Source organism: Lontra canadensis, unplaced genomic scaffold (genome assembly GCF_010015895.1).
Source record: "Lontra canadensis isolate GAN:19392208 unplaced genomic scaffold, GSC_riverotter_1.0 scaffold125, whole genome shotgun sequence".
Lineage (NCBI taxonomy): Eukaryota > Metazoa > Chordata > Mammalia > Carnivora > Mustelidae > Lontra > Lontra canadensis.
In genome coordinates this window covers 6,119,586-6,143,857 of record NW_022631119.1, presented here as the reverse complement: position 1 = coordinate 6,143,857, position 24,272 = coordinate 6,119,586, and the positions used below count along the sequence as shown (strand labels likewise).

The 24,272-nt window shown below is 55.0% G+C and overlaps 2 protein-coding genes across 4 annotated transcripts; both read left to right on the top strand.

Moving 5' to 3' along the window:
* Nucleotides 1-2,386: 2,386 nt before the first annotated feature.
* Nucleotides 2,387-8,873, top strand: B9D2 (B9 domain containing 2). Of its 2 annotated transcripts, none has more exons than XM_032842059.1 (4): nt 2,387-2,638; nt 3,060-3,151; nt 5,738-5,863; nt 8,274-8,873. In XM_032842059.1, the coding sequence occupies exons 2-4, from the start codon at nt 3,064-3,066 to the stop codon at nt 8,585-8,587; spliced, it is 528 nt and encodes a 175-aa protein (XP_032697950.1). In that variant the 5' UTR covers nt 2,387-2,638; nt 3,060-3,063; the 3' UTR covers nt 8,588-8,873. The 2 variants fall into 2 exon arrangements, with proteins under 2 accessions (XP_032697950.1, XP_032697949.1); XM_032842058.1 differs by having other exon boundaries at nt 2,389-2,574.
* A 628-nt stretch (nt 8,874-9,501) lies between these two features.
* On the top strand, nt 9,502-23,246 carry TGFB1 (transforming growth factor beta 1). Of its 2 annotated transcripts, none has more exons than XM_032842056.1 (7): nt 9,502-10,746; nt 13,800-13,960; nt 15,192-15,309; nt 16,826-16,903; nt 17,078-17,228; nt 22,371-22,524; nt 22,951-23,246. In XM_032842056.1, the coding sequence occupies exons 1-7, from the start codon at nt 10,392-10,394 to the stop codon at nt 23,107-23,109; spliced, it is 1,176 nt and encodes a 391-aa protein (XP_032697947.1). In that variant the 5' UTR covers nt 9,502-10,391; the 3' UTR covers nt 23,110-23,246. The 2 variants fall into 2 exon arrangements, with proteins under 2 accessions (XP_032697947.1, XP_032697948.1); XM_032842057.1 differs by having other exon boundaries at nt 9,505-10,746; nt 17,081-17,228.
* The last annotated feature ends 1,026 nt before the right edge of the window (nt 23,247-24,272 follow it).

Here is a 24,272-nt window from a genome sequence, read left to right as displayed (position 1 = left end):
TGGCTCCTCACTCAGCACAGAATTGGCCTGGGATTCTCTCTCTCTCTGTCCCTCCCCCACTCACTTTCTCTCTCTCTCTCTCCCTCTCCCTAAAATAAATAAATCTTGGGGTGCCTGGGTGGCTCAGTGGGTTAAAGCCTCTACCTTCGGCTCAGGTCATGATCTCAGGGTCTTGGGATCAAGCCCCGCATCATCTGGGCTCTCTGCTCAGCAGGGAGCCTGCTTCCTCCTCTCTCTCTGCCTGCTTCTCTGTGATCTCTGTCTGTCAAATAAATAAGTAAAATCTTTAAAAATAAAATAAAACAAAATAAATAAATCTTTTAAAAAAATGAAGGAGCATTTACAGGACTTGACTGTTTAGATGTAGTAAGTGATGGAGTCTTGGATGACACCCAGGCACAACCTCCATATTCCTTTAAATACTGAAAGACATGCATCCAAGAAAGGAAGGACAGCAGAGAGGTTAAGAACATATGGTTTAGGGACACCTGGGTGGCCCAGTCGGTTAAGCATCTGCCTTCAGCTCTGGTCATGATCTCAGGGTCCTGGGATTGAGTTCCACAATGGGCACCTTGTTCAATGGGGAACCTGCTTCTCCCCCTGCCTGCTGCTCCCCCTACTTGTGCTTGTCTCTCTTTCACTGTCAGATAAATAAAATCTTTTTAAAAAATTATACAAGGGGGGGTGCCTGGGTGGCTCAGTAGGTTAAGCCTCTGCCTTCAGCTCAGGTCATGATCTCAGGGTCCTGGGATGGAGCCCAGTATCAGGCTCCCTGCTCAGCGGGGAGCTTGCTTCCACCCTCCCCCCCCCCCCCCCCCCCCCCACCCCCGCCCACTTGTGATCTCTGTCTGTCAAATAAATAAAATCTTAGAAAAAAAGAAAAAAGAAAAGAAAAGTATACAAGGTTTAGGGATAGAGTTAGACAAAACTATAGTTAATTTAGTTTAAGGTAAATGATTTTGCCCTAATTTCTTCATCTGAAAGAAAGCTGATAATACGGGCACCTGGGTAGCTCAGTGGGTTAAGCCTCTGCCTTCGGCTCAGGTCATGATCCCAGGGTTGTGGGATCAAGCCCCACATCCGGCTTTCTGCTCAGCAGGGAGCCTGCTTCCCTTCCTCTCTCTCTGCCTAATTGTGATCTCTGTCAAATAAATAAATAAAATCTTCAAAAAAAAAAAAAAAGAAAGAAAGAAAGCTGATAATATTAACCACTCTGTGGGATGTCTGAGGATTAAACAAAATCATGCAAAAACGATCAGCTTACAGGGTCTGGCACAAAAAAATACTCGCTAAATGGTAGCTTACAAATAGATCTCTTAGTGAAATGTAATCCTATTGAATTATTTATATAAATACTATCCTATTAAAATGTCCCCTCCTGGGGCGCCTGGGTGGCTCAGTGGGTTAAGCCGCTGCCTTCGACTCAGGTCATGATCTCAGGGTCCTGGGATCGAGTCCCGCATTGGGCTCTCTGCTCAGCAGGGAGCCTGCTTCCCTCTCTCTCTCTCTCTCTCTCTCTCTGCCTGCCTCTCCATCTACTTGTGATCTCTCTCTGTCAAATAAATAAATAAAATCTTTAAAAAAAAAGAAAAAGAAAAAAAATGTCCCCTCCTTGTAATTTTGAACATTTTTTCCTACCTTGCTAAAAAATAGGAAAATGTGGAAAATACAGACTAGGGTTCAAGTGGTTTTAGAAGGTGGGGAAGGCGCAGTGCTCAAGAAATCACAGGCAGCGCCTGAGTCAGTCGCTACTTGCACCCATTACACAGATGCATTAACTGAGACCTGGAGCCGTGCAGGGTCACAGGACAAGTTACTGGCAGGGCCCAGCCTTCAACAACCAGATTTTCGGCAGATAAAGGGGCCTCAGTTCCTCATTTCTCATACCCCTTCCCCCACGCTCCCCCTCTTTGCTAAGAATCAGTACGAATAGTGAACTGGGCGGTAAGAAGAAGGAAGTTGCATTTATCATCACTTGAGGAGCCACGGGAAACTCTGAAAAAGGGAAGGAAAACCCCCTCCCAAACTTGACTCTCTCTGAAGGAGGAAGGACTTTTTTTCTCATGATAAGACCTCGGGATGCAAGCAGTTACCATAGGGAGCTTCTCCCTTGGTCCTGGCTCAAATCCCTGATTGTGGTCCCGGCTGGAAGAGAGTTTCAGGAGGCTCTCAACGTGTAGGGCTCCGCTTATTTTGTTAAGAAAGGCGTCCTGGATAAATAGCTAGCGCGCAAACTTCTTCAGCCACACTCAAGATGGCAGCTGCCCGACCACGCCCCAAATGGCGGAACCACGAGTCCGGCTGGGAAAGACGCTTTTCCCAAAATGGAGAGGGGAGAGAAAACGTCCATCACACATTGGCCCCGCCCCCGCCAGCCGCTAGGGCCAATTAGCGGATGGCAAGGCGGGTGCCAGACTAGGAGAGGAGGCTGCTGTTTCCCCAGCAACAACCTGGGAGCTCGAAGGCGGGCGCAGCCTCGGAAGGGTCCGCGCCTCGGGTCCCTCGCTGCCAGGAAGATCCTGGGAGACGCACGAGCCGAGCCTAGGAAGTCGGCGTCCGTGGAGACAGGGACAGGTCAGGCCCATGAACTGCAATCCCCTCTGCCTCTTCGGCCCACATAACCGTTAGGTGCTCTGAGGTAGGAGTAACGCATGCGCGGGCTTAGAGGCGGGGCTAAAGCCGCCCTGGACTGAAGACGCATGCGCTTGTTGCCACTCGGCGGTCGGACGCGAAGAGGCGGAGCTTTATGCTTGTGGGTGGGGCCACGGACCCTTGGGGCGGGGGTTTTCCTCCGAGCTGAGCAGAAGGAAGACGTTTTCTGGTGGGTGGTTAGTCGCCAGCTCCTCACCCAGCTCTCACCCCACCCCACTCATTTTTCCGGGGCTCTCCTGGGGAGGCGGTCAGGATCGCGGTTAAGACTGCAACCTCAGTAGTTTGACGAAACTAGCTGGGAATGCTAGTACTGCCCCTTGACTTGGTAGGCTTCAGTTTCCCCATCTGTCAAGTTGGAGGTAACAGTACACTGACTTCCTGGGGCTGTGATTACATTTTTCCCTTAGGGCCATGGCTGAGGTGCACGTGATCGGGCAGATCATGGGGGCCACCGGTTTCTCGGAAAGTAGCCTCTTCTGCAAGTGGGGCGTCCACACAGGTATTCCGGGGCCTGGTTCATTTCCCCACCCATACCCCCAGCCCAGAGTTTCTACCCTCCTCCCTTCACCCCCTGGCCTAGTTCCTGATCCTCATCTTCCATTGGCTCCCAGGACTCCCAGCCATGGCCACACTCTGACAATGTGAATCGGGCATTGTTCTTCCCATCCCATCTCTCTGAGGACTCTGGCTCCTCTCTGAACACACAGCCTCCAAAGATATGGGGTCAGACACCCCCCCCCCGACACACACACATTCCCAATCCTCAAAACACTAGCCAGCCTAACCCCACTGAACTTAGTGGTACCCCGGGTCCCTCCCCTATCTTCATTCTTTGCTTTATTGAGTTCTGTGAAATGGGTTTCCATCCCAGATTTACAGAGGAGAGGCCACCCTCCTGTATTTTTAATTCTCTATGAGAATGGAGGAACCCCTTCCCTTCAGTCATCCATGTTCATCCACACAGGACTAGGAGGGACTGCGGAGACCCCAATTTTCATGTTTCCCCATCAGGCAGCATAGCAACCAGTGTAACGGGTAGGGCCATAGGCCACCAGCTCTGGGCTCAAATACTAACTTCCTCACCTAGTGATTGATGGCTTTTGGACTTGACCTTTGTGTTTCCTTGTCTAAAAATGAAGCTAACAGCAACTAAGAGGCAGCAGAGTGTTGAGGTTAAGAGCAGACTGCCTGTGCAAAACCACATATTAATTATGTGGCCTCTGGCCCTCATCTTTGCCTTGATTTCCCTGTCTGTACAATAGGAATAATAACAGTGTTTGGTTCATGGTCTTGTCTTGAGGACTAAATGAGTATCAACAGCACTGAGAAGAGGGCCTGGTGCAGTGTTTGCCTGGCTTGTAGGAACTAGATGGGGTTCATTAGTGAAGCCTTGCGTATGCTGCCCCACAGAGAGGAAACGCTCACAAAATGAGTGGCTTTTGCCATTGTCATCTCTGGAGGTCCTGAGTCCTTTGCAATTTCAGTGGAGGGTAGGATGGTGGCTGAGATCTCTGGGGAAGGGGGAGGGAGGTCTGATAAGAGGCAGGCTCTAGTCAGACTTAGTTTCCAATCTGGACCCTACCACTCACCTGCTCTGAGACCCTGGTCAGGTGCTGTCCCCTCTTGGAGTCTCATTTTTCCTCATCTGTAAAGTGGGAATATTTGTCTTTCAGAGGGGTGCTGACAAATCTTGTATGACTCAGGGCCTGGTACTTTCCTTACCTGGCCCAGGAGGGAGCAATAACTAACATGACTGTTAGTAGTTCAGGGGCCCCTTGGTAGGGGGACAGTTATTCCAGCAGAGAGCTCAGGAGCAGCCAGATCAAGGGCTTGGGCCCTGTAGTCAGCACAGTTTGAATCCAGTGCCACCATGGGACAGTAGTCAGCCATGTTCCTGCTGTGCCCAGCATGGGCAACTGTGCTTGGCACACAGCAGGTGTTCAGTAAATGTTAATGGAATAAATGGCCAAGTGACTTCCCTTCTCAGAGTCCATATCTTTACCTGTAAAATGAGGATTATATTAGCACCCACCTCCTATGAGCACTTATTTGTCCAGCAAACATTTATTGAGCACCTTTTGTGTACTGAGATCAGAGTTTGAGGTCTTGGGGACTTAGCAGTGTGCAAGAGGTGTGGTCTCCTGGGGCTCCCAAGTAGAGGGACAGAAATTTTTAAAAAAGCAGGTAAGGAAATGAGCACAGGGATCACTGACAGTGGTCACTACAGGAAGAAAGGACAGATGACATGCCAGGGACTAGCATTCAGATAAGAGGATGAGGGAGCACCCATCTGTGAGAGGCAGCACACTTGAGCTCATCCCTGAAGGATGAGAAAAAACCAGGCATGGGCACATCCAGGAGCAGAGCTTTCTGGGCAGAGCCAGTGCAAAGGCAGAGCTTTCTGGCCAAAGCCAGTGCAAAGGCTCTGAGGAGGGGAATAGAAATCGGGCCAGTGAGGCTCGAGGGTGGTGTGGGATGGGGAGAGTGGTGGGAAATGAGTTGAGGACTGGGGCACAGGCCAGGCCATGCAGGGCCTTGTAGGCTCCTGAAGGGAGTCTAAAGTGGGGGGGGGGGTGATAAAAGTCCCAGAGGGCAGATTAAATGAATTCATGGCTAAACCAGGAGCACAGCATCTGGCTCTCTGTCACTGTTATTATCAGCCCCCGTCTATTGCTATTATTATGTACCTTTCACCATGTGCTTGAGCTCTTGAAGGACACCCTTGGCCCCATCTTAGTCCTCAGACGAGGCCTAACATGGGCTGAGAAGAGCCACAAAATGCTATCCAGCACTTAACCAGCACTCCCTGTCCCAAGGGCTTTCTGTATATTGGCTCATTCAATTTTTCCACAAGAGGGATGTGTTCTTATGCACCCATTTTACAGAAGGGGAAACCAAGGCAGAGACAGGTAACTCGCCTGAGGTTGCACAGGCGGGACAAAGTAGTACCAGAATATGAACCCAGACATTTGGCTCTCGAGTCCACACTTTGTAACCGCTGATTCCCCCACTGCCAGGGAGAGCCAGGGTCCCCAGCCCCAGTGGCCTTCCCTTCCTGATGTCTGCTTTCCACCCCTCCCTGCAGGGGCAGCATGGAAGCTCCTGTCAGGTGTGCGGGAGGGACAAACGCAGGTGGACACCCCCCAAGTAGGGGACATGGCCTACTGGTCCCACCCCATCGACCTGCACTTCGCCACCAAAGGCCTCCAAGGTGGGTTCCCAGCATGAGCCCTGGAGCAAACTGAGGGGAGGGGGGCTAGCAGCACCCAAAGCTGCTGCACCTGGGCATACCAAGCCCCATCCCTGTTCCCTAGGCCCTTTGGGTCCCTTTCCTGGCCAGACCTGGCCCCGGAGAGGCTGAGCTGGGGCCTCTGCAGGCTGGCTCTGGAGTATGTAGGACTAGGCCAGAGGCCAAGGCTGCAGGGGGAAGAGGGAAGGTGGGGAACAGGGAGAGAAGGGTGGTGGTTTTCAAAAAGACAAACAGGAGTCTTCAATCAGGAGGAGGCTGTGAGGGGGCTGTGAGGGAGAGAGGTAGGGCCTGCACCCCTTCTGCTCTGCAGTCTCTGCTCAGCTGCTTGCAGGGGAAATGAGTATGCGGGGGAGGAAGGGTATCAGAAAACCTTTTCTCGTGGAAAATTTAGATCACTGGAGAGGAGTGGATTCTAGGAAATAGCCCAGGTAAGCATGACATGTATTTCAACAATAATAATAATATTGACTAAGTGTCTGCCCTGTGCCCCGCCTGTGTTGGGTGATGATGGGGAAATGTTGGTGATTGAGACAGCACCCCCCCCCAGCCCTGTCCTCATGGGGTTCACCATCTCCTTGGGAGAGACAGAGCTGTCCCCGGACAGGGCAGCCCAGAGTGGGCAGGTCTGGGATGGCGCAGGGGAGGGGGATCATAGAGGGTAGGGAAGCCCCAGAGTAGATGCCTGACTGCCAGGAGTTCAGGGAGAGCTTCCTGGAAGAGGGGATGTTTGAGCTTTGCCATAAAGGGCTAGTAGGAGCTGATAAGGTGGAGGGGTAGAAGTGGGTTCTAGGCAGAGAGCTGTGTGTGAAAAGCCCAAAGGGAAGAGTGAGCCGGGGGCATTTGGAGGATCAGGGGTAAACAGGAGGAGGGCCAGGGGTGAGGTGGCAGGGGACAGGAGACAGGCCATAGAGCTGAGGCCATGTCCTGAAGGCACCAGGGAGCCACAACACGTGACTCACGAGTCAGATCTCAATTTTAAAAGATCCTTCTGGCTGTCTGTGGGGGACGAACTGGAGTATGAGATAGGCAGCCTGTCCTCCAGCTCTGCAGACCCCACATCCTCTAGTGTGGGCCCCATTCTTGCCTCCTCTTTCCTCAACCCCCATTCTGCCCATCGGGAAATCCCTTTGGTTTTACCTTTGAAATGTATCCTAAATCCCCCCACTTCTCTCCCTGGGCCCCCTAGTCTTCCCAGCCTCACCTCTTACCTCTCTCTTGGACAATGATAGCCACCTCTTCTCTGTGCTCCCACCCTGCCCCCAGAGTGGGTCTCTATGAACACTATGACACTCTATGAACACTCTATGGTCCCATTCCTTCTCTATGCAGAACCCTCTATGGTCCCCATCTTACTGAGGGTAAAAGCCAAAGCCTTATCGTGGATCCTTAAGGCCCTGCTCAATCTGGTGTGCCCCCGCCTCTCCCTCTCTCAGACCGCTGCAGCCATGCTGCCCCCATCAGGCGGCTCCCACCTGAGGGCCTTTGCACTGGCTATTCCCTCTCCTGGGGCGTTCTTCCCTAGATATCCATCTACATGGCCCACTCCCTTCCCTCCTTTAGGCATTCGCCCACATGTCACCTTCTCAGTGAAGCTTCCTTTGCTCACCCCTTTCTAAAACTGCATCCCTACCCCCACCATACACAGCTTTATTTTTCTCCAGAGCGGTGATCACCATCTGACATACCCTATAATTTGCTTATTTACTACATTCGTTGTCTAGGATGTCAGGAATTTTTGTCTGCTCCGTTCACCACTGTGTCCCCACCTTCCAGAATAGGGCCTAGCCCAGAGGGGCACAGAAAGGAGGGTGAAATGGGGCCAGATCTCCAAGGGCTTTGCCTACCAGGTTGAGGAGATGAACCTCATGTTCTAAGGATATTGAGAAACCCAGGGAAGTGGGAGAATGATGCTTCCAACCCCCAGATGGAAGGTGTAAGAAGGCTGGTCCTGGGCCCAGAGAGCACAGAGTGGGACATGGTGAAGGAAGAGGGAGGTGTCCAGGACTAGGCCCAAAGTGCTCACCTGGGGAGTGTGCTACCCTGATTGGGGGACACAGAAGAGGAGGCTACAGAGAGGGATGTCAGCTGAGGCCAGATTCAGAATGTTGAGGTTGGACTTATGCTGAGGGCACTGGGGAGCCACAAAAGGGTTTTTAGCAGGGGAAGAACACAGATTCAGAAGGATCCCTTTGGCTGCCTTGTGAATGGGCTCCCAGAGAGAAGGCTGGTGTAGACAGCCAGTGGGGAGGGGGCTGGGCCTGTGGAGATCAAGGAGGTGGGGACCAGGGCCAGGGAGACCGAACTACACCATCTACACCATCACTCCTTTCCTCCCCCCCCCCCCCCCCCCCCCCCACCCCCGATCCTGCAGGCTGGCCCCGGCTCCATCTCCAGGTGTGGTCGCAGGACAGCTTCGGCCGCTGTCAGCTTTCAGGCTATGGCTTTTGCCATGTGCCCAGCAGTCCAGGCACCCACCAGCTGGACTGCCCCACATGGCGGCCCCTGGGCAGCTGGCGGGAGCAGCTGGCGCGGGCCTTTGTGGGTGGCGGGCCTCAGCTGCTGCACGGGGACGCCATCTACAGCGGGGCTGACCGCTACCGCCTGCACACAGTGGCAGGTGGCATCGTGCGCCTGGAGCTGGGGCTGCTGCTGCGCCACTTCGACCGCTATGGCGTGGAGTGCTGATGGTGCCTCCAAGGACAGGCCGGTACCCACACCCCTGCTGACCTGCCCAGGGCCGGGATGGCCCAGTGCCCAGAAGCACGGGCTCTGGACACTGTCGGATCTGACCCCAGCCAACAGCTGGCATGGCTTCTGTCCTGGCGAGCACCTCAGGCCCCATGGCTGCCCCTTCAGGTCCAGTTTCCCCATCTGTAAAAGGGGGGCAGTAAGCGTGTGGGGTCTCAGGGTGCTGGGTGAAGAAAGGCTGCTTTGCCCATGGAAGTGCTCAATAAAGGAGAGCAGTTCTTAACAGGTGTGGGTGCTTTCCTGACTTCCTTCTTTGGTCAGATGTCCTGTGCTCTATCCTCCCACTGACACCCTCCTTCAGGCCCTCACCTCCTGACACACCCACTTCCCCCATCCTCTGCCTCAGCCTCTGCCCCCCTCCCCACTCTGGGTGCCCCTCTCCTTGGGGCTTCTCCCTCTTGTGCCCCCCTCCCCACTGGGACCCCATCTTCTGGCTGGCCCTCTTCCTCAGCCTCCCACTCTCTGTCCGCTGGGATCCCCGCCCTCTGATCCTCCCGACCCAGTGTCCCCAACCTCTGAGTGAGCCCTCCCCGCCAGGTTTTCATTCTCTCGGTGACCCGCGCAGCCCTCAGAGCCACACGCAACCCATCTGCCCGTTTTGGTTGCCCTCGGCCGCCAGGAGGCAGCACCCCGTTCGCGGGGCGGAGCCGGGGTGCCCGCCCCCTCCCCCCGAGGCTTAAGGGACCCCCCTCGGAGCCCGCCCACGCGAGATGAGGACGGTGGCCCGGCCCCCCATGTCCTCCCCCTGGGGGCCGCCCCCGCCCCGCGCGCTTCCTGGGTGGGGCCGGGGCGGCTTCAAAACCCCCCGCCGTCCCAGCCGGTCCCCGCCGCTGCCGCCGCCGCCGCCCTTCGCGCCCCGGGCCGTCCCACCCCCTCCTCCCGCCGCGGATCCGTCAGACAGCGAGGCCCCCGGCCGGGGGCAGGGGGGACGCCCCCTCCGGGGCACCCCCCCGGCTCGGAGCCGCCCGCGGGCTGGCCTCGGCCGGGAGCGGAGAAAGGAGCCGCCGAGGAGCAGCCCCAGGCCCCAGAGTCTGAGACGAGCCGCCGCCGCCCCCGCCGCCGCCGCCGCCACTGCGGGGAGGAGGGGGAGGAGGAGCGGGAGGAGGGACGAGCTGGTTGGGAGAAGAGGAAAAAAAGTTTTGAGACTTTTCCGCTGCCGCTGGGAGCCGGAGGCGCGGGGACCGATTGGCGCGGCGCTGCCCTGCCAGGAGGCAGGACTCGGGGACCCCAGACCGCCCCCACCAACGCCTCGGAAGCTTGCTTCCCCCTGCCCCCTCCACGGCATCCCCCAGGCTCCCCCATTCCGGACCAGCCCTCAGGAGCCGCCAGCCCGGACTCCCGCGAAGACTTGACCCCAGACCTCGGGCGCACCCCCCTGCACGCCGCGCCCCCACCCCCAGCCTCTCTCCTGAGCCCCCGCGCATCCAAGGACCCTTCTCCTCTGGGATCCGGGAGACGGGATATCTCTCAGACCTGCCTCAACTCCCCTCCTCAAGACCACCCACCTCTGGTACCAGATCTCGCCCATCTCGGTTTTTTCCTTGGGATACCGAGAAACCACCCGTCAGAGCTTCCCCTCCACCTCCGCTCCGTTCTCCCTGAGGGCATCGAGCCCCCCACCCCACCCCGACCCTCCTACCTTTCTTCGGGAGACCCCCCAGCCCCTGTAGGGGCGGGGCCTCCCTTTTCCCACCCCAGCCCGGCTCACGCTCTCGGCAGTGCCGGGGGCGCTGCCTCCCCCATGCCGCCCTCCGGGCTGCGGCTGCTGCCGCTGCTGCTGCCACTGCTGTGGCTACTAGTGCTGACGCCTGGCCGACCGGCCGCGGGACTGTCCACCTGCAAGACCATCGACATGGAACTGGTGAAGCGGAAGCGCATCGAGGCCATCCGCGGCCAGATCCTGTCCAAGCTGCGGCTCGCCAGCCCCCCGAGCCAGGGGGAGGTTCCGCCCGGTCCGCTGCCCGAGGCTGTGCTGGCCCTGTACAACAGTACTCGCGACCGGGTGGCCGGGGAGAGCGCCGAGCCGGAGCCCGAGCCTGAGGCGGACTACTACGCCAAGGAGGTCACCCGCGTGCTAATGGTGGAAACCACCAACAGTGAGCTCAGAGGGGCCGGGGACCCTGGAGGGGAGCCCCCAGGGGGCGCCGGAGTGCAGGGGTCACGGGGGAGGAAATTACTGGCAGAGGAAACTGGCTAGAGGAAGAGGACCCCCGGGGTTGCCGGGAACGCGGGCGGGGGGCCTCAAAGAGGATAGGACTGAGCTCTCTAGCTCCCAGGTATCCGGCCTTGAAGACGAGGAGATAGTGAGCGAAGGGGACCTCTTCTAGAAGAGACCATGGGAACATGCGGGATCGTGGAGGCAGTCCCCTAGAGGGGAAGAAGCGACTGGGGAGTGGAAGGGTAGAAAGACTTTCCTCTCTACCCGGCACTAGAGTGGGGGGGGGGTCGTGGGGTGAGGGCTACAGGGAGGGAGCCCGCTTTGGGAGAAGCGAAGAGCCCAACATTTGAGAAAGGAGAGGCAGTGGGGATAGCTGACCCAGAGCTCAGGGGTCACGAGGCGAGAAAATTCAAGAACAGAAAAACCAAGTGAAGCGAACCCCGGAGGTGCCGGTAAAGTGGAGTGTGGCCCCGCTTGCAGCTTGCGCGACCAGGCGGGATTGGGGGAGGGCCCGCAGAGAGGCGGCGAGGGGGCTGATGAATGCGGGGAATAAGTGGACCCGAGGTCGTGGGGTGGAGGTCAGAACGGGAGAGCATAGGAGACCCTTGAGGGATGCCGGGGATATGCGCGAGGTGCCCCAAGTATTTGACATAGGGACGTGAGAGGAGCAGGCTCAGCGGGGGAAGCGAGCCCCCAAGACATCTAGAATACTGGGTTTTAGAAGGGGTTTAGAGAGGGGGGAGACAAGCACGAGAAAGGGGGGACCAATAGGGAGTATACAGAGCTATAAACCGTGCCTTCCTGGGAGCAGCGAGCCCCCCGCGTCGCGGGAGGGGAGGAAGTGGGCTGAGCGAGGAGTCGAGCCTTAGAGGTGGGTGGGTGCGACTCTGCAAGATCGGGGTGAGAAAACTGACTGGGTCTGGGTAAGGGAGCCCCACGTGGGTGCCACGCGCGAAGGGAGGAGCCTGCCCTCTCGGAAGCGCGGGGGAGGAGGACCCCGCAGAGTTGAAGGGGGAGTCTGGACCCCAGAGTCCCAGTTCCTCTCGGAGAGGCTGGGGAAACCCCAGCGTCCGGCAGCCTCGCCCTCCCTTCCCTTTCCTTCCCGTGCCCGGGAGGGGAGGGGGGCGGGGATCGTGCGCGGAGCCTGGGGCTAGACTGGGCAGGTCTGGTTCCCGCCCTCGCGGCTGTGGCGCCTCCCGCCCTCTTCAGCTCGGGGCGGGGCTGCCGCTGGGCCCGCCCACCGACCCCCTCGGGCGCCCACGCGGGGACAGCTCCGTTTGCCCTTTTGGTCTTGGGTGGTGCACCTGTGAGTGCCCGGGCCTTGCGCGCGCCTAGTTGGCAGCTTCAGCTGGATGACGCCTCTCCCCACCCACCTCTCGGCCTCACCTTTTCCGTGGTCGCTTCGCCTGCCTTGTGGAGATTTCTTTAACACCACACCTTCCATCCTCGTCTCCCCTCCCAGTCAGCTTCCATCTCGCCCCCAAACCCTCTGTTCCCCTTCCCGTGTGTGTCTGCCCCATCTCTGCCTTCCACCTCTCCCACATCCCCATGCATGGTCTCCCCGTTTCTGTTTCCTCCCTCTTTCTCCCTCTTTCCTCCATGCCCTGCTCCTCGTGTCTCCATCTCTGCAGTCTCTCCATCTCTCCTTCTGACCGGTCCTGCCCCTCCTTTCTCCTTCCTCCTTATCTGTCCCCCCTATCCCCTTCAATGCTCCTGCCCTACCCTTCCTTTGGGGTTTGCTGAGTAACCCTTGGGTCAAGATAGGGCTTCTTCATGGGGGACAGGCCTAGATAGAGTAGGGAGGAGTAGAGGCAGGGGCCCATGGAAGGAGCTTCCTCTGCCCTTTCTCATCAGATCCTGTCTCCACCATTTCTGCACCCCTACTGCAGGGGCCTAAAGCATGTGCCCCAGTCCATCCAGAAGGTCACGGCCTGCCCACTCATCCCAGACTTTCCCGAGACTACAAAACACTCTTCCTAACTTTCTTCCTCCCTGCCCAAAGTCATTCCTACCTAGAATGAACTTTGCGTTATCTAACCAGCTGAGGGAGGGAGAAAAGAGAGGAAGGAATTAATAATAATAATAATAGTAATAATAATAGTAATAGTAATAATAATGTCAAAATATCAGGGAGGCAGCATAGCCCAGGGGTTAAGAGCGCAGTTTTTGGGACCAGACCGCTCAAATTTGAATCCCAGCTCTGTAGCTCCCTACTTCTGTCGGCCTGGGGCAAATGACCTGCTTCCCAGCTCTAAAATGGGTATAATAATCGTCTTTCCCTCATGGGGTGGTTGTGAGGTTTAAATGTCTTAATCCTTGCAAAGGGTTGTGAATAGCACCTGGCAAATAGTGAGCGCTCTTTAACACATGCATGCCCTGCCCCCCCCCATGCGGGCTCTGCTGCACTCCTTACCTGTGCTGTCTCACTTACCTCACATGATAACTCTGTGGTCAGTTGTTCTGCAGATGAGGGTCTGGTTCAGAGGGTGCAACTCCCTGGCCCAAAGTTACACAGCCTTCCATGAGGAGAGCCTGGTTGGGAATTAGGGTGCTCCCTGTGGTTGCTGGTTCCTAAACAATAGCAGGAAAGTGAGGCTCCGTGAAGGAATGGGACTTGCCCAAAGTCACCGAGCTGGAAGGCAGAAGCCAAGGCTGATCCAAATGCTCTTGATCCTAATTTGCACCTGAGGCTCCGAGTGGAGGAGGACTGAGCAAGCACAGGGGCCCCCTACTGCCACATACTGAGGGGACACTTTACCCACAATGGGTGAGAAGGGGTCAGACCCCGTTTTACAGAGTAAGGAGACAAACCCAGAGAGGGCAAGCCATTTGCCCAAGCCCCACAGGCCGAAAGTGTCACAGTTAGGTTCCCAGCCACAGTTGTCAGCCCTGGAGCCCTTAGACTTGGGGTGTGCCTGCCGGCTCCTCGCCAAACCCCTGACATCCCTATCCCCCCCCCCCCCCCCCCCCCGCCCTGCTCCTCCTGCCTAGGAATCTATGACAAAATCAAGAAAAGCCCGCACAGCATATATATGCTCTTCAACACATCGGAGCTCCGAGAAGCGGTGCCCGAGCCCGTCCTGCTCTCCCGGGCAGAGTTGCGCCTGCTGAGGCTCAAGTTAAAAGCGGAGCAGCACGTGGAGCTGTACCAGGTGCGGGGCAGGGGGGGCCAGACCGCGCCTGCGCGCTGGGGCCGAGGTGGGCATCTGGGTGGCTAGTGGCTGCCAGGTCCACAGAGACAAACTTTTGGAGAACCGAGGCGCACGCCCAGTGGAGTCGTAGGGCTCTTGGGAACTTGCCGACTTCTAGCACCCCTAGAGTATTAAACACCCAGAAGTCTGGGAGCTTGAAAGTTTGCAGGCCCTGGGCCGTTTCTGTCCAATAGGTTAGCCACTAGCCACACATGGCCATTTAAGTTGACTAAAATGAAATAAAAGAAAAAAATTCAGTTTGTCAGGCTCACTGGCCATATTTCAAGTACTCCATAGCACATGTGGTTAGCGGCTGCTATTTTGGATGCCACAGATAAAGAATATTTCCATCGTCAGAGAAAGTTCCCTTGGATAGCTCTGTTTTAGAAGATTTCAAGTCTCTGGGAAGATTGGGGCCCCCAGAAAGGCTGGAGTCTCCAGAAGGTTACGTGACCTAGAATCCACGTCTTATGGAACATGAGGTTTAACGGTGGGCGGCAGACTCTTACAACAAAGGAATGTGGTGTATTGTCAAAACTTCTTGGAGTCTGGAGAACTCAGCTTTGCAAAGCCAGCGCCTGGAGTGTTCTGCCCGTCCGCCAGAGGACCGCCACACAGGGTGTGGGAGGCATCAGCAGCATCTGGGTTTGGGTGTGTCAGACTCCTGGGCATGTAGGAGTTCGGTGTCCTTGGACTTCTCAGGCTCATTGAGTGTGTAATTCTAGGGGTGCTCCCGAGCATTGGAGTTCTGGAATGACTTCTAACAGAAGCCCCTAGAAAGTTACAGCCTCTCAGAAGTCAGGGCATCAGCTTTGCAGAATTGTAGGCTTGCTCTGTGGACCTCAGGATGTCTGCGGATGATCTTAGCGTGGTGGGTTGTCCAAGCTGAAGGGGGCCTGGCATTTCACCAGTGAGAGAACTCAGGCCTGGGCTGGGGGCAGAGGCTGAGCCATCCAAGTGCCTTGAGCTCTCCCTGGCCCTGGGGTCTCCCTATTCTCCTCCCAGGGCTGCTCTGCGGGTGGTGGTTCCTGCAGGGCCCCACCGTGTGGCTGTCTGGGAGGGGACCATCTGAGGGACTCTCTGGAGGCCTGTTTGGTGGAGCAGAAGGAGTGGGGATACAGTCAATGCATTTGGGGGGTGTGGAGAACCATGTATTCACTGTCTCGTTCCCCCCACATTCGTCATCTCCTAGAAATACAGCAACGATTCCTGGCGCTACCTCAGCAACAGGCTACTGGCGCCCAGCGACACGCCAGAATGGCTGTCCTTCGATGTCACTGGAGTCGTACGGCAGTGGCTGAGCCACGGAGGTGAGGACAGCTTCTTTGCCCCACCCCTATTTTGTAATGGGAGCCATCTCATTGCCTACCAGCTGCTGCCCCATGTTGGTGCCAGAGAGCCAAGACCTGGCCTTCCTCCCAGACCCTCTACAACCTGAGTGATTCCCGCTTAATCCATTTTCTGACCACCTGCCTAACACTGGGGCATGCTGGGGATGCAGCAGTGACCCAAAGAGCCCCATCCTTACCCTCCCAGAGCCCTTGGTCCATTGTTGGGGTGAGAGAAGGGGAGAAAGACCTGAAAACTGGGTAGGGCTGGCCTGGGGAGCCCAGAAGAGATATCTGACTCAGCCTCTGGTCAGGGAGGGCTTCCTGGAGGAGGGGACATTGGAGCTGATATTTGAGGGATGAGTGGAATCAGCCAGGGAAAGAAGGAGGGGCAAGAGCGTTCAAGGCAGTCCCTGAGTCCAGGGAGTGCCTGACACATCTGATCTGTCTGTAAGAAGACTGGTCAGAGGACTGTGTCTGTCCTGCCCATTGGAGTCCATGGTGCCCACATCCCTTTTCCTAATCTCCCTCTTGATGCTGGGGATGCAGTGGCAACTAAGACCATTTCTCGATCCTGCCCTCGAGGGGCCCACAGTCATTTCCAGACATCTAGAAAGCCTTGCCAAAGCCGGAGAAAGCGGTGATAACCGGAAGGAGCGGTGTGGGGGCGGGGAGGTGCTCATCAGGCACCTGGACCCATCTGAGGGCTCTGGGAGGGCTTCCTGGGGGAAAGTGATAGTGTTGAGACTTGTGGGATAAGTGGTGGTCCGGCCATGTGTTGAAAGATGGGGGCTCAAGAGCAGGTGGGAGCTGGGAGTAATGTCCTGTGCACTGGACAAAGGCCAGCCTTGGTCACTGCCGAATCTAGAACACCCAGCATGGGGTCGAGCACCTAGGAGGAGCTTAGAAAATCACCCATTCATTCAAGAAAACTTTTTCGTACAGCGGCCCTGTGGGTTTGCCTTCCAGCCCTACATTTTCCCACTTGGGGCAAGTCCTCTCCCCTCCGTGGGGCTCAGCCTCCATGTCTGCAAATTGGGGAGCTTTGGTGAGGGTTGAAGGAGATAATGCTCCCATGCTCACAGAGTGTTTAGAACAGGGCCCCTCAGTAGATGTTTTTATGACTGTGGGCTAGGCCCAGCGGGGAAGGAGAAAACAGGCATCCCTGCCCCCATGTATCCTGCTTTCCACTGAGGTAACAATGGGGGAGATAAATAGCCAAACACAAATGTCAGGGAGGGTAAGTACTATGGAGAAAATAAAGTGATGTCACTGTGGGGGAGGGACCTGTGTCCTGGAGGGCCTCCTGGAGGAGGTGACCACTGAGCTGAGGCCTGAAAAAGGAGGAGGAGGAAGCCAGAGGATGCAGGGAGAGGGTAGACGGGGAAGAGGAAGGCAGGCAGGAGCCCCCACCCCCCTCAACCAGCGTTGCTCCAGCCCCCTGCAGCTTCAGGGTGAGCCATACCTCATACTGCCTTCCCTCTCTCCACTCCTACAGAGGAAGTAGAGGGCTTTCGCCTCAGTGCCCACTGTTCCTGTGACAGCAAAGATAACACACTCCAAGTGGACATCAACGGTGAGGCCCATCTCCCTGGCCTGGCCTCATGGCGGCGTGCGCGCATGCGCCTGTGTGCGTGTGTGCGTGCGTGTGCGTGAGTGCATGCGTGCGTCTTCCTCCCCCGCCCCTGCTCCGGTTCATCCATCTGAGTGTGTCTCTGCTTCCCCCACCCCCCAACCCTCCAAACCAAAGCAGGGCTCAGTTCCAGCCGCCGAGGTGACCTGGCCACCATTCACGGCATGAACCGGCCCTTCCTACTCCTCATGGCCACCCCACTGGAGAGGGCCCAGCACCTGCACACCTCCCGGCACCGCAGGGCCCTGGACACCAACTACTGCTTCAGGTGACCTTTCTGCCTTCGACCGGGGGCTCCTAGGCTGGGGGACATGATGGTTGGCTGCTGACCACGTGCTCTCCGTTGGGCACTTGGCTACGCGTGGCCTGGCCTCTCCTCTGGCCGGGGAGGCTCAAAAGAAAAGCACTGGGAGTGCTCGAATGCTGGGATGGGTGCCCTGGGAGCCCTAGAATGTTGAGGTCACTCTGTCTTCTTGGTGGTGTGCTGGAATCAGGCTGTTGAAATGAGGGACACGAGCGTGTGGGAATTCAGTGGTGGCAGGTTGCGGATCTAGAAGGTTGAGTCTAGGACACTAGGATTCCGTGTGAATGACATCTGAGAACGCTGGACTCCAGGAATGTTGGGATCCTAGAATTTGGGAATTCAGAATTGGAAGAAGGTGCATGTTGGATTCCTTATGCCATGGCAGAGTGGAGTCCTTGAATATTGGGATCATGATGGGGGAAGCCTGTGTTAAAATACCAGCATCCACAGATGTTGGGGTTGGAGAAAGCCAGAGTGGATCCTAGAGTGTTGTGGCTCAGTGTTGGCATGGTAGAATCTGGCAAGGCTGGGGTCTTAGGAAGTGGCAGCTTGTACCTCTTGAGTGATGGGCTCCGGATTGTGGGATGCTTTGGTGCTATATCGAAATGGTGGAACCCATGAATGGCAGGACCCCAGAGAGGGGGAATGTAGCAATCCCAGCAAGTTGGAAATGCCAGTGGAGTGTGAGAACCTTGAGATGCTCGAGTACTACAGTCTAAGAAAGTCAAAAAAGTTGGATTCCTTAGAATGTGGACATTCAGAGTTGGATGTTGCAGAGTTAGAATGATAACCTGACCTTGTCCCTCCCCTGATGGTACATCCGCTCTTTCTTATATGCCGTTTCCCTGCTGGAGAGTCAGTTCTGCTCCCAAACCCAGCCTTCAGCCCAGCAACCCTGTGAATGAATGCACGAATTGAGGTCTTGAGTGCTACTAACATTAATAACCTTACAAAGGGAGGCAGCCAGCCATGTGAGGCTCTGTAGGGAGGGACACAGTGTCACTTTGGCCCACTAGGAAGTTGGGCCAAAAAATTGAATGTGCAACTGTTCGAGATGGTGGATCCAACTGCCAATTTTCCAGAAACCCAGGGATAGGGAAACAGTTTAAACAATACCATGCGCTTGCAATCAGCCACAGTTAGAAGATGGGAAACCTGACCTGCTTTTTTCAACAAACACAAGGCAGAGCAGGGGAAAGGAGAGAGATGATTCTGTAGATTTCTAAAAGAATTTGAAGAGGTAGCTCAACCAATTGCAATAGGTAGAACTTATTTGGATCCTAATGCAGAGGAGTAAAAATAAAAGACATTTGTGAGACAGTCAGGGAAGTATGAACTCTGACTACATATTTGATGATATGAGGGAATCATCGTGAATCTTTCTTATGTGGTATTGTGGTGATGTTTTAAAACAGTCCTGAGTTTCTTGGAGATATGTGTGGAGACTTCTGTGGATGAGATGTCATGGTGGATGGCATGGGCTTCGAAATCATCCAGTGGGGGAGAGGAAGTGAGAGGGGGCAGAGATGAAGTAAACTTGGCCATGATGTGGGATTGCGGAAGCTAGCCTCCCTGAATGCTTCCCCAGCATCCAAGGACGATGTGAGGCCCTTTGGCCTGTCCTGGGGCCCCAAGTGGGTTTCTTTTACCTCTTAGGCCCTGACTGGACGGCAGAGGGAATCTGTAGGAGGTTAGCAAGAGGGGCACCTGGCTGGTCCAGTCAGTAGAGCATGTGACTCTTGATCTCCGGGTCGTGGGTTCAAACCCACACTGAGCATAGATTGTACTTAAAAGCTTTCCGAGAGGCCTTGAACTCTTGCTGAACACATGGGTTACATAGTGCCTCAGAGTCATCTGCAGGCTTGTTAAATATGGCCTGCCGTCCCCCAGCCGCAAGCCAACCCTCAGTTTCAGACTCAGTAGGTTGGTTGCGGGGGGAGAATTTGCATTTTGCACAAGTTCACAGATGGTCCATCTGCTGCTGTGGGGACCGCATGTGGAGAACATCCCAGGTGGGTGTTAAGAGTCACAGACTATTCAAATCTTAGGACCTTAGAACCCTTGGTCAGAGTTGAACCAGAAGTGAAAGATTATTCTGGACAGGGGTTCTTTCCCTTTTCTGAGTTTAGGACCCCCTTGAGAAGTGGAAAGCCAAGCAGTCTGCCCAGAAATAAGTCTATAAATGCACACGCATGTGCCCGTGATTTCGGGAGCTCAGGCCTCTCGCTGAACCCACACAAGGACTTCGTGATGCCTCCTTGGCCCTTAACAACACCTTATTTGCTCTAACATCCCCTGGGTCTTTGGACAGATGGGGAAACTGAGGCCCCACCAGACTGGGGAGGAACTGGGCTGAGCTCATAGGGATCTCAGATTCCTGGCTCCCTTCTCAGGGTTCTGTGGCTTTTGGAGAGGATTTGTCTTGCCCCAGCGAAATGCTATATCATCTCCTCTTCCTGCTCTGCCTGAGCTGACATGGCCGTGCTCAGGCTCCCGGGTGGCGCAGGGCTGGCTGGGAAGCAGGCCCCAAGCTCCATCACTTACCCGCTGTGCGGGAGCAGCGGCACTCCTCCAGGCCTCAGTTTCTTCACCCTTCCAATGGGAATAGTAATAAGGCCTGCCTCCCAGCGTTTTGAGATGAACTCGTTCCCTGCTGGTTAATTTTTTTTTTTTTAAGATTTTATTTATTTATTTGACAGACAGAGATCACAAGTAGGCAGAGAGGCAGGCAGAGAGAGACAGGGGAAGCAGGCTCCCTGCTGAGCAGAGAGCCCGATGTGGGGGTCCATCCCAGGAACCTGGGATCATGACCTGAGCTGAAGGCAGAGGCTTTAACCCACTGAGCCACCCAGGCGCCCCTGTTGATTAATTTCTGACTAGGTAAATACCTGCATGTGGACCAAACCCAGAAAGAATACTCAGAGACCCTCCAGCTCTGACCCCACCCCTCTCTGAGGAGGAGGCAGCCAGCTTTATTGTCTCTGTGTCTCCTTCTAGAGACAGTCTTTGAAACACTTATACATAACCCTATATTTTTTTAAAACAGATTTTACTTATCTATTTGGCAGAGAGAGAGGGAGAGAGAGAGAGTGCACAAGCAGGGGGAGTGGCAGACAGAGGGAGAGGGAGAAGCAGGCTTAATCCCAGGACCCTGGGAACACGACCTGAACCAAAGGCAGATGCTTAACCAACTGAGCCATCCAGGCATCCTTCCATATATTTTTTAATTTGCCCAAATTGTAGAATCCTCTGGTGGGGGGGGATGTGGAGAGGGTGCTGGAGACTTCTTCCTCCCTCCCTCTCTCTCCTCCTGTCTTTTCCTTCCTTCCTTCTTCCCTCCCTTCCTTATTCGAAAAGTAAAACTCACCCACTGTCAAGAATTTGGAAAATTAAAAAAAAAAAAAAAGAATTTGGAAAATACAGAAAGGTTTCACCCATCACACCACCACATATAAAAAAGTCAACATTTGAATATAGTTCCTTCCAGTCCTTTCACGCAAAAACAGAATTTGGATCATACCGTCCTTGTAGCTTTGCCTAGTATTTCTTTCATAGGTTATGAACCTGGAATATGAAGCGTTCTCGGCTGCCGATGAATCAAGCTTTTTAGCCAAGGTCCCTGCCCAGCTCAGATATGGCCCCAGAAGCCAGCACATAAAATGTCCCAGTTCCTTCCAGAAAAGCAGGAGCCTGGGCCCCCGGCTGGGGAGGACTGGCTTTTGCTTTCTGAGCCTGGGACAGAGATTATGAACCCAGAGCTGTACAGTATTACACATCACTACTCTCCAATGTGCTTTTTAAAAACCTAACATACACACACATACAAACATATATTTATTCTAATCTCTAGACCCAGTGGGGGCTTGAACTCACAACCCCAAGATCATGAGTTACATGCTCTCCTGAGCATGTAAAATAAGTTTTAAGAAGGAAAATAAATCAGAGGAAGAGGAGAGGGAAAAAAAAATAAAACCAAAAAACTAGATATTGGAGACTATTCTTCATATTCTGGTTAAAATTTTCTTCTATTATGGAAAATTTGAAATGTGGACAAAAGCAACGAAGATATAGTATAAAGAAGTCCCATGAATTCTCACCCAGCTTCAACAAGTATTAAGACTCCTCCCACTTGGCACACCTACTTGGCTGGCTCAGTCAGGACAGCGTGCGACTCTTGATCTCGGGGTTATGAGTTTGAGCCCCACATTGGGTGGAGATTACTTAAAATCTGTTTTTAAAAAATTTGCCCCACTTCAAATATAGACATTGCCATATTTTCTTGCATAACTGAAATGTAATTATTATTACACTGAGTGGAATTCGTGATCATTTGGATAGGTGTTTTGGATATCAATTGAGCACTTGCTGCATGTCAGCCAGTGTCCTAGGAGGTAAGGCCCCTGCCTGAAGGACATCTGAGCATACATTTAAATGAAGTGAAGGACGGAGCCAGAGTGGGTATCTGTGAGAATAGCAAGTCAGGAAGAGGGAAGAGCAAATGCAAAAGTCCTGGGACAGGACTGTGTTTGAGGAACAGGGAGGATGCTAGTGTGGCTGGAGTCAGGGACAGTGGGGAGGAAGTTGCGATCAGCTGGCCAGGCAGCATCTTGGGGTTCCTGGCGAGGGTTGGGCATTTGCCCCTAGTGACGTTTGAGCCATGTTCGGGAGTTGAGGAGCAACACTACAATCTCTAGCATGTGGCCCCAGAAGGCAGAGATTTCTGTCTGTGTCGTTCATACTGAGTCCCTAGTACATCCCAGCCAAGCACAGGGTAGCGGCTCAATAAACATGTGGTGCAAACATAGAACTTAGTGCATGTGGATGGTCATTTGGCTTCTTGCACGCTTGTTCGGAGCTAGGTGGGAGATAAGGTTTACTGTGATGCCCTTAGCACAGGGCTTGACTAGCTGGAGTGCTTTATCGGTGTTAGTGCCTATGGTTGCTATCACAGCTGTTGCTTTTACTGTCACAGGCGATGCAAGGGACACTGAGATGGGGACTGTGCTGGGGGCGACCAGGTTGTCCCCCGCCCTCCACCCTGCAACCCGTCCCCCTTGGCCCTTGCAGCCGCTGCCCCTGACCCCGCCTCCTCCCTCCCACCTGCAGCTCCACGGAGAAGAACTGCTGCGTGCGGCAGCTCTATATTGACTTCCGTAAGGATCTGGGCTGGAAGTGGATCCACGAGCCCAAGGGCTACCACGCCAACTTCTGCTTGGGGCCCTGCCCCTACATTTGGAGCCTGGACACGCAGTACAGCAAGGTGCGTCTGTCCGGGGGCAGGGGATGGGCTGGGGGAAAAAGGGACCAAGGGAGTGGAGGGAGACGAACAGGTAAAATCAGAGAGGAATGGGCCAGCTGAGAAGTAGAGACAGGGGGAGATCAGAGGGGGCGGTGCAGAGATGGGAGGAGACTGGGTCAGAGCTGCTAGAGATACTGGGCACAGGGGAGACCCAGGGAGACCCAGGGACTGGGCAGCACTGGAGGAGGGGAGAGTCAGTATGCGAGAAAAATGCCAGAGTCCACAGACCGCCACCGAGATGGAGACTGAAGACAAGGCAAGAGACTGATACTGAGAATACAACAGACCGAGATGAGAGAGAGGGAGAGGGGGAGAGGTGGGCGAGGGTGGGGGCACCCTGCCCACGCCCCCCACCCCCGACCCTGACCCCCCCCCACCCGCCCGCAGGTCCTGGCCCTGTACAACCAGCACAATCCTGGTGCGTCGGCGGCGCCGTGCTGCGTGCCACAAGCGCTGGAGCCCCTACCCATCGTTTACTACGTGGGCCGCAAGCCCAAGGTGGAGCAGCTGTCCAACATGATCGTGCGCTCCTGCAAGTGCAGCTGAGGCCCCGCCCCTCCCGGCAGGCCCCGCCCACCCGGCAGGCCCGGCCCCGCCCCTGCCCGCTGAGGCGGGCTGTATTTAAGGACACCACGCCCCAGGCCCCCCTGGGAGCCATTAAAGGTGGAGAGAGGACTGGGGTCTCTGCGTGTCGTTGAGTCCTTGACTGGGGTCTCCCTCCCAACATTGCCAACGTTCCCGGATTCCCGCTCCATCTGCCCCCTCTTTCGCTCTCTTCACCATTCATTTCCTCCCACAAACACCTGCTGAGCCCTCCTTAAGTTCCAAGTACTCCCCGCGAGGCTAGATTTATTTATTGAGCACTTTGTGCCCTGTTCCAAATGCCTTATATTGACTAACTCATGTACTCACCGTAACAAAACTCTGAGATACAGTGTCATCTGAGATAACACTTTAAAGTTGAGGAAGCCAGAGCCCAGAGAGGTTAAGGGAATAGTTCCTGCCCACCAGGAGCCTACTTTCTGGGGAGGAGACAGATGTGGGAAGTGACGCTAAGAAAGGAAAGCAGGATAGAGTGAGAGATGGTTTAGGGGAGGAGGGAAGGCTCCTTGGAGGAGGCAGCATCTGGGACTTGAAGGAAGTCAAGAAGGCAGTCTGGGGGAACCCTGGGGAAGAGTGTTCCCGGTAGGAAGACCTAGGCACAGCCTAGCCATGAGGATGAAGTTGGAGTGAGTGACACAGAAAAAAGGCCAATGTGGTTGGAAGGGAGGGACAAGGGGAAGGGGACTGGGAGCTGACTCAGTTGATTAAGGCTCATTGGCCAGAGAGTAATGGTATTTTCCCTGCCAGGTATGGCTGTAGCTCACCGCATTCTCCCCGCAGCCCAGCAGAGCAGGGGTTGGCAAATTACCACCTGCAGGCCAAATCTGGCCCGCTGCCTGTGTCTATAAAATAAAGTTTTATTGGAGCACAGCTGCCATGCTCATTCCTTTGGGGATCACCTGGGGCTGTTTCGGTGCTACAAGGGCATGGCTGAGTAGAAATGTAATGCAGAGTCACAAATAGTTACTATCTAGCCCTTTATAGAAACAGTTAGCCAGCTCCTGCTATAGAGATCCTTTGTTTCCCCCCTTTACAGATGGGAAGACCCAGGCACAGTTAAGGTCACACAGCTAGCGCATGGCAGAGCTGGGATTTGAGTCCAATCA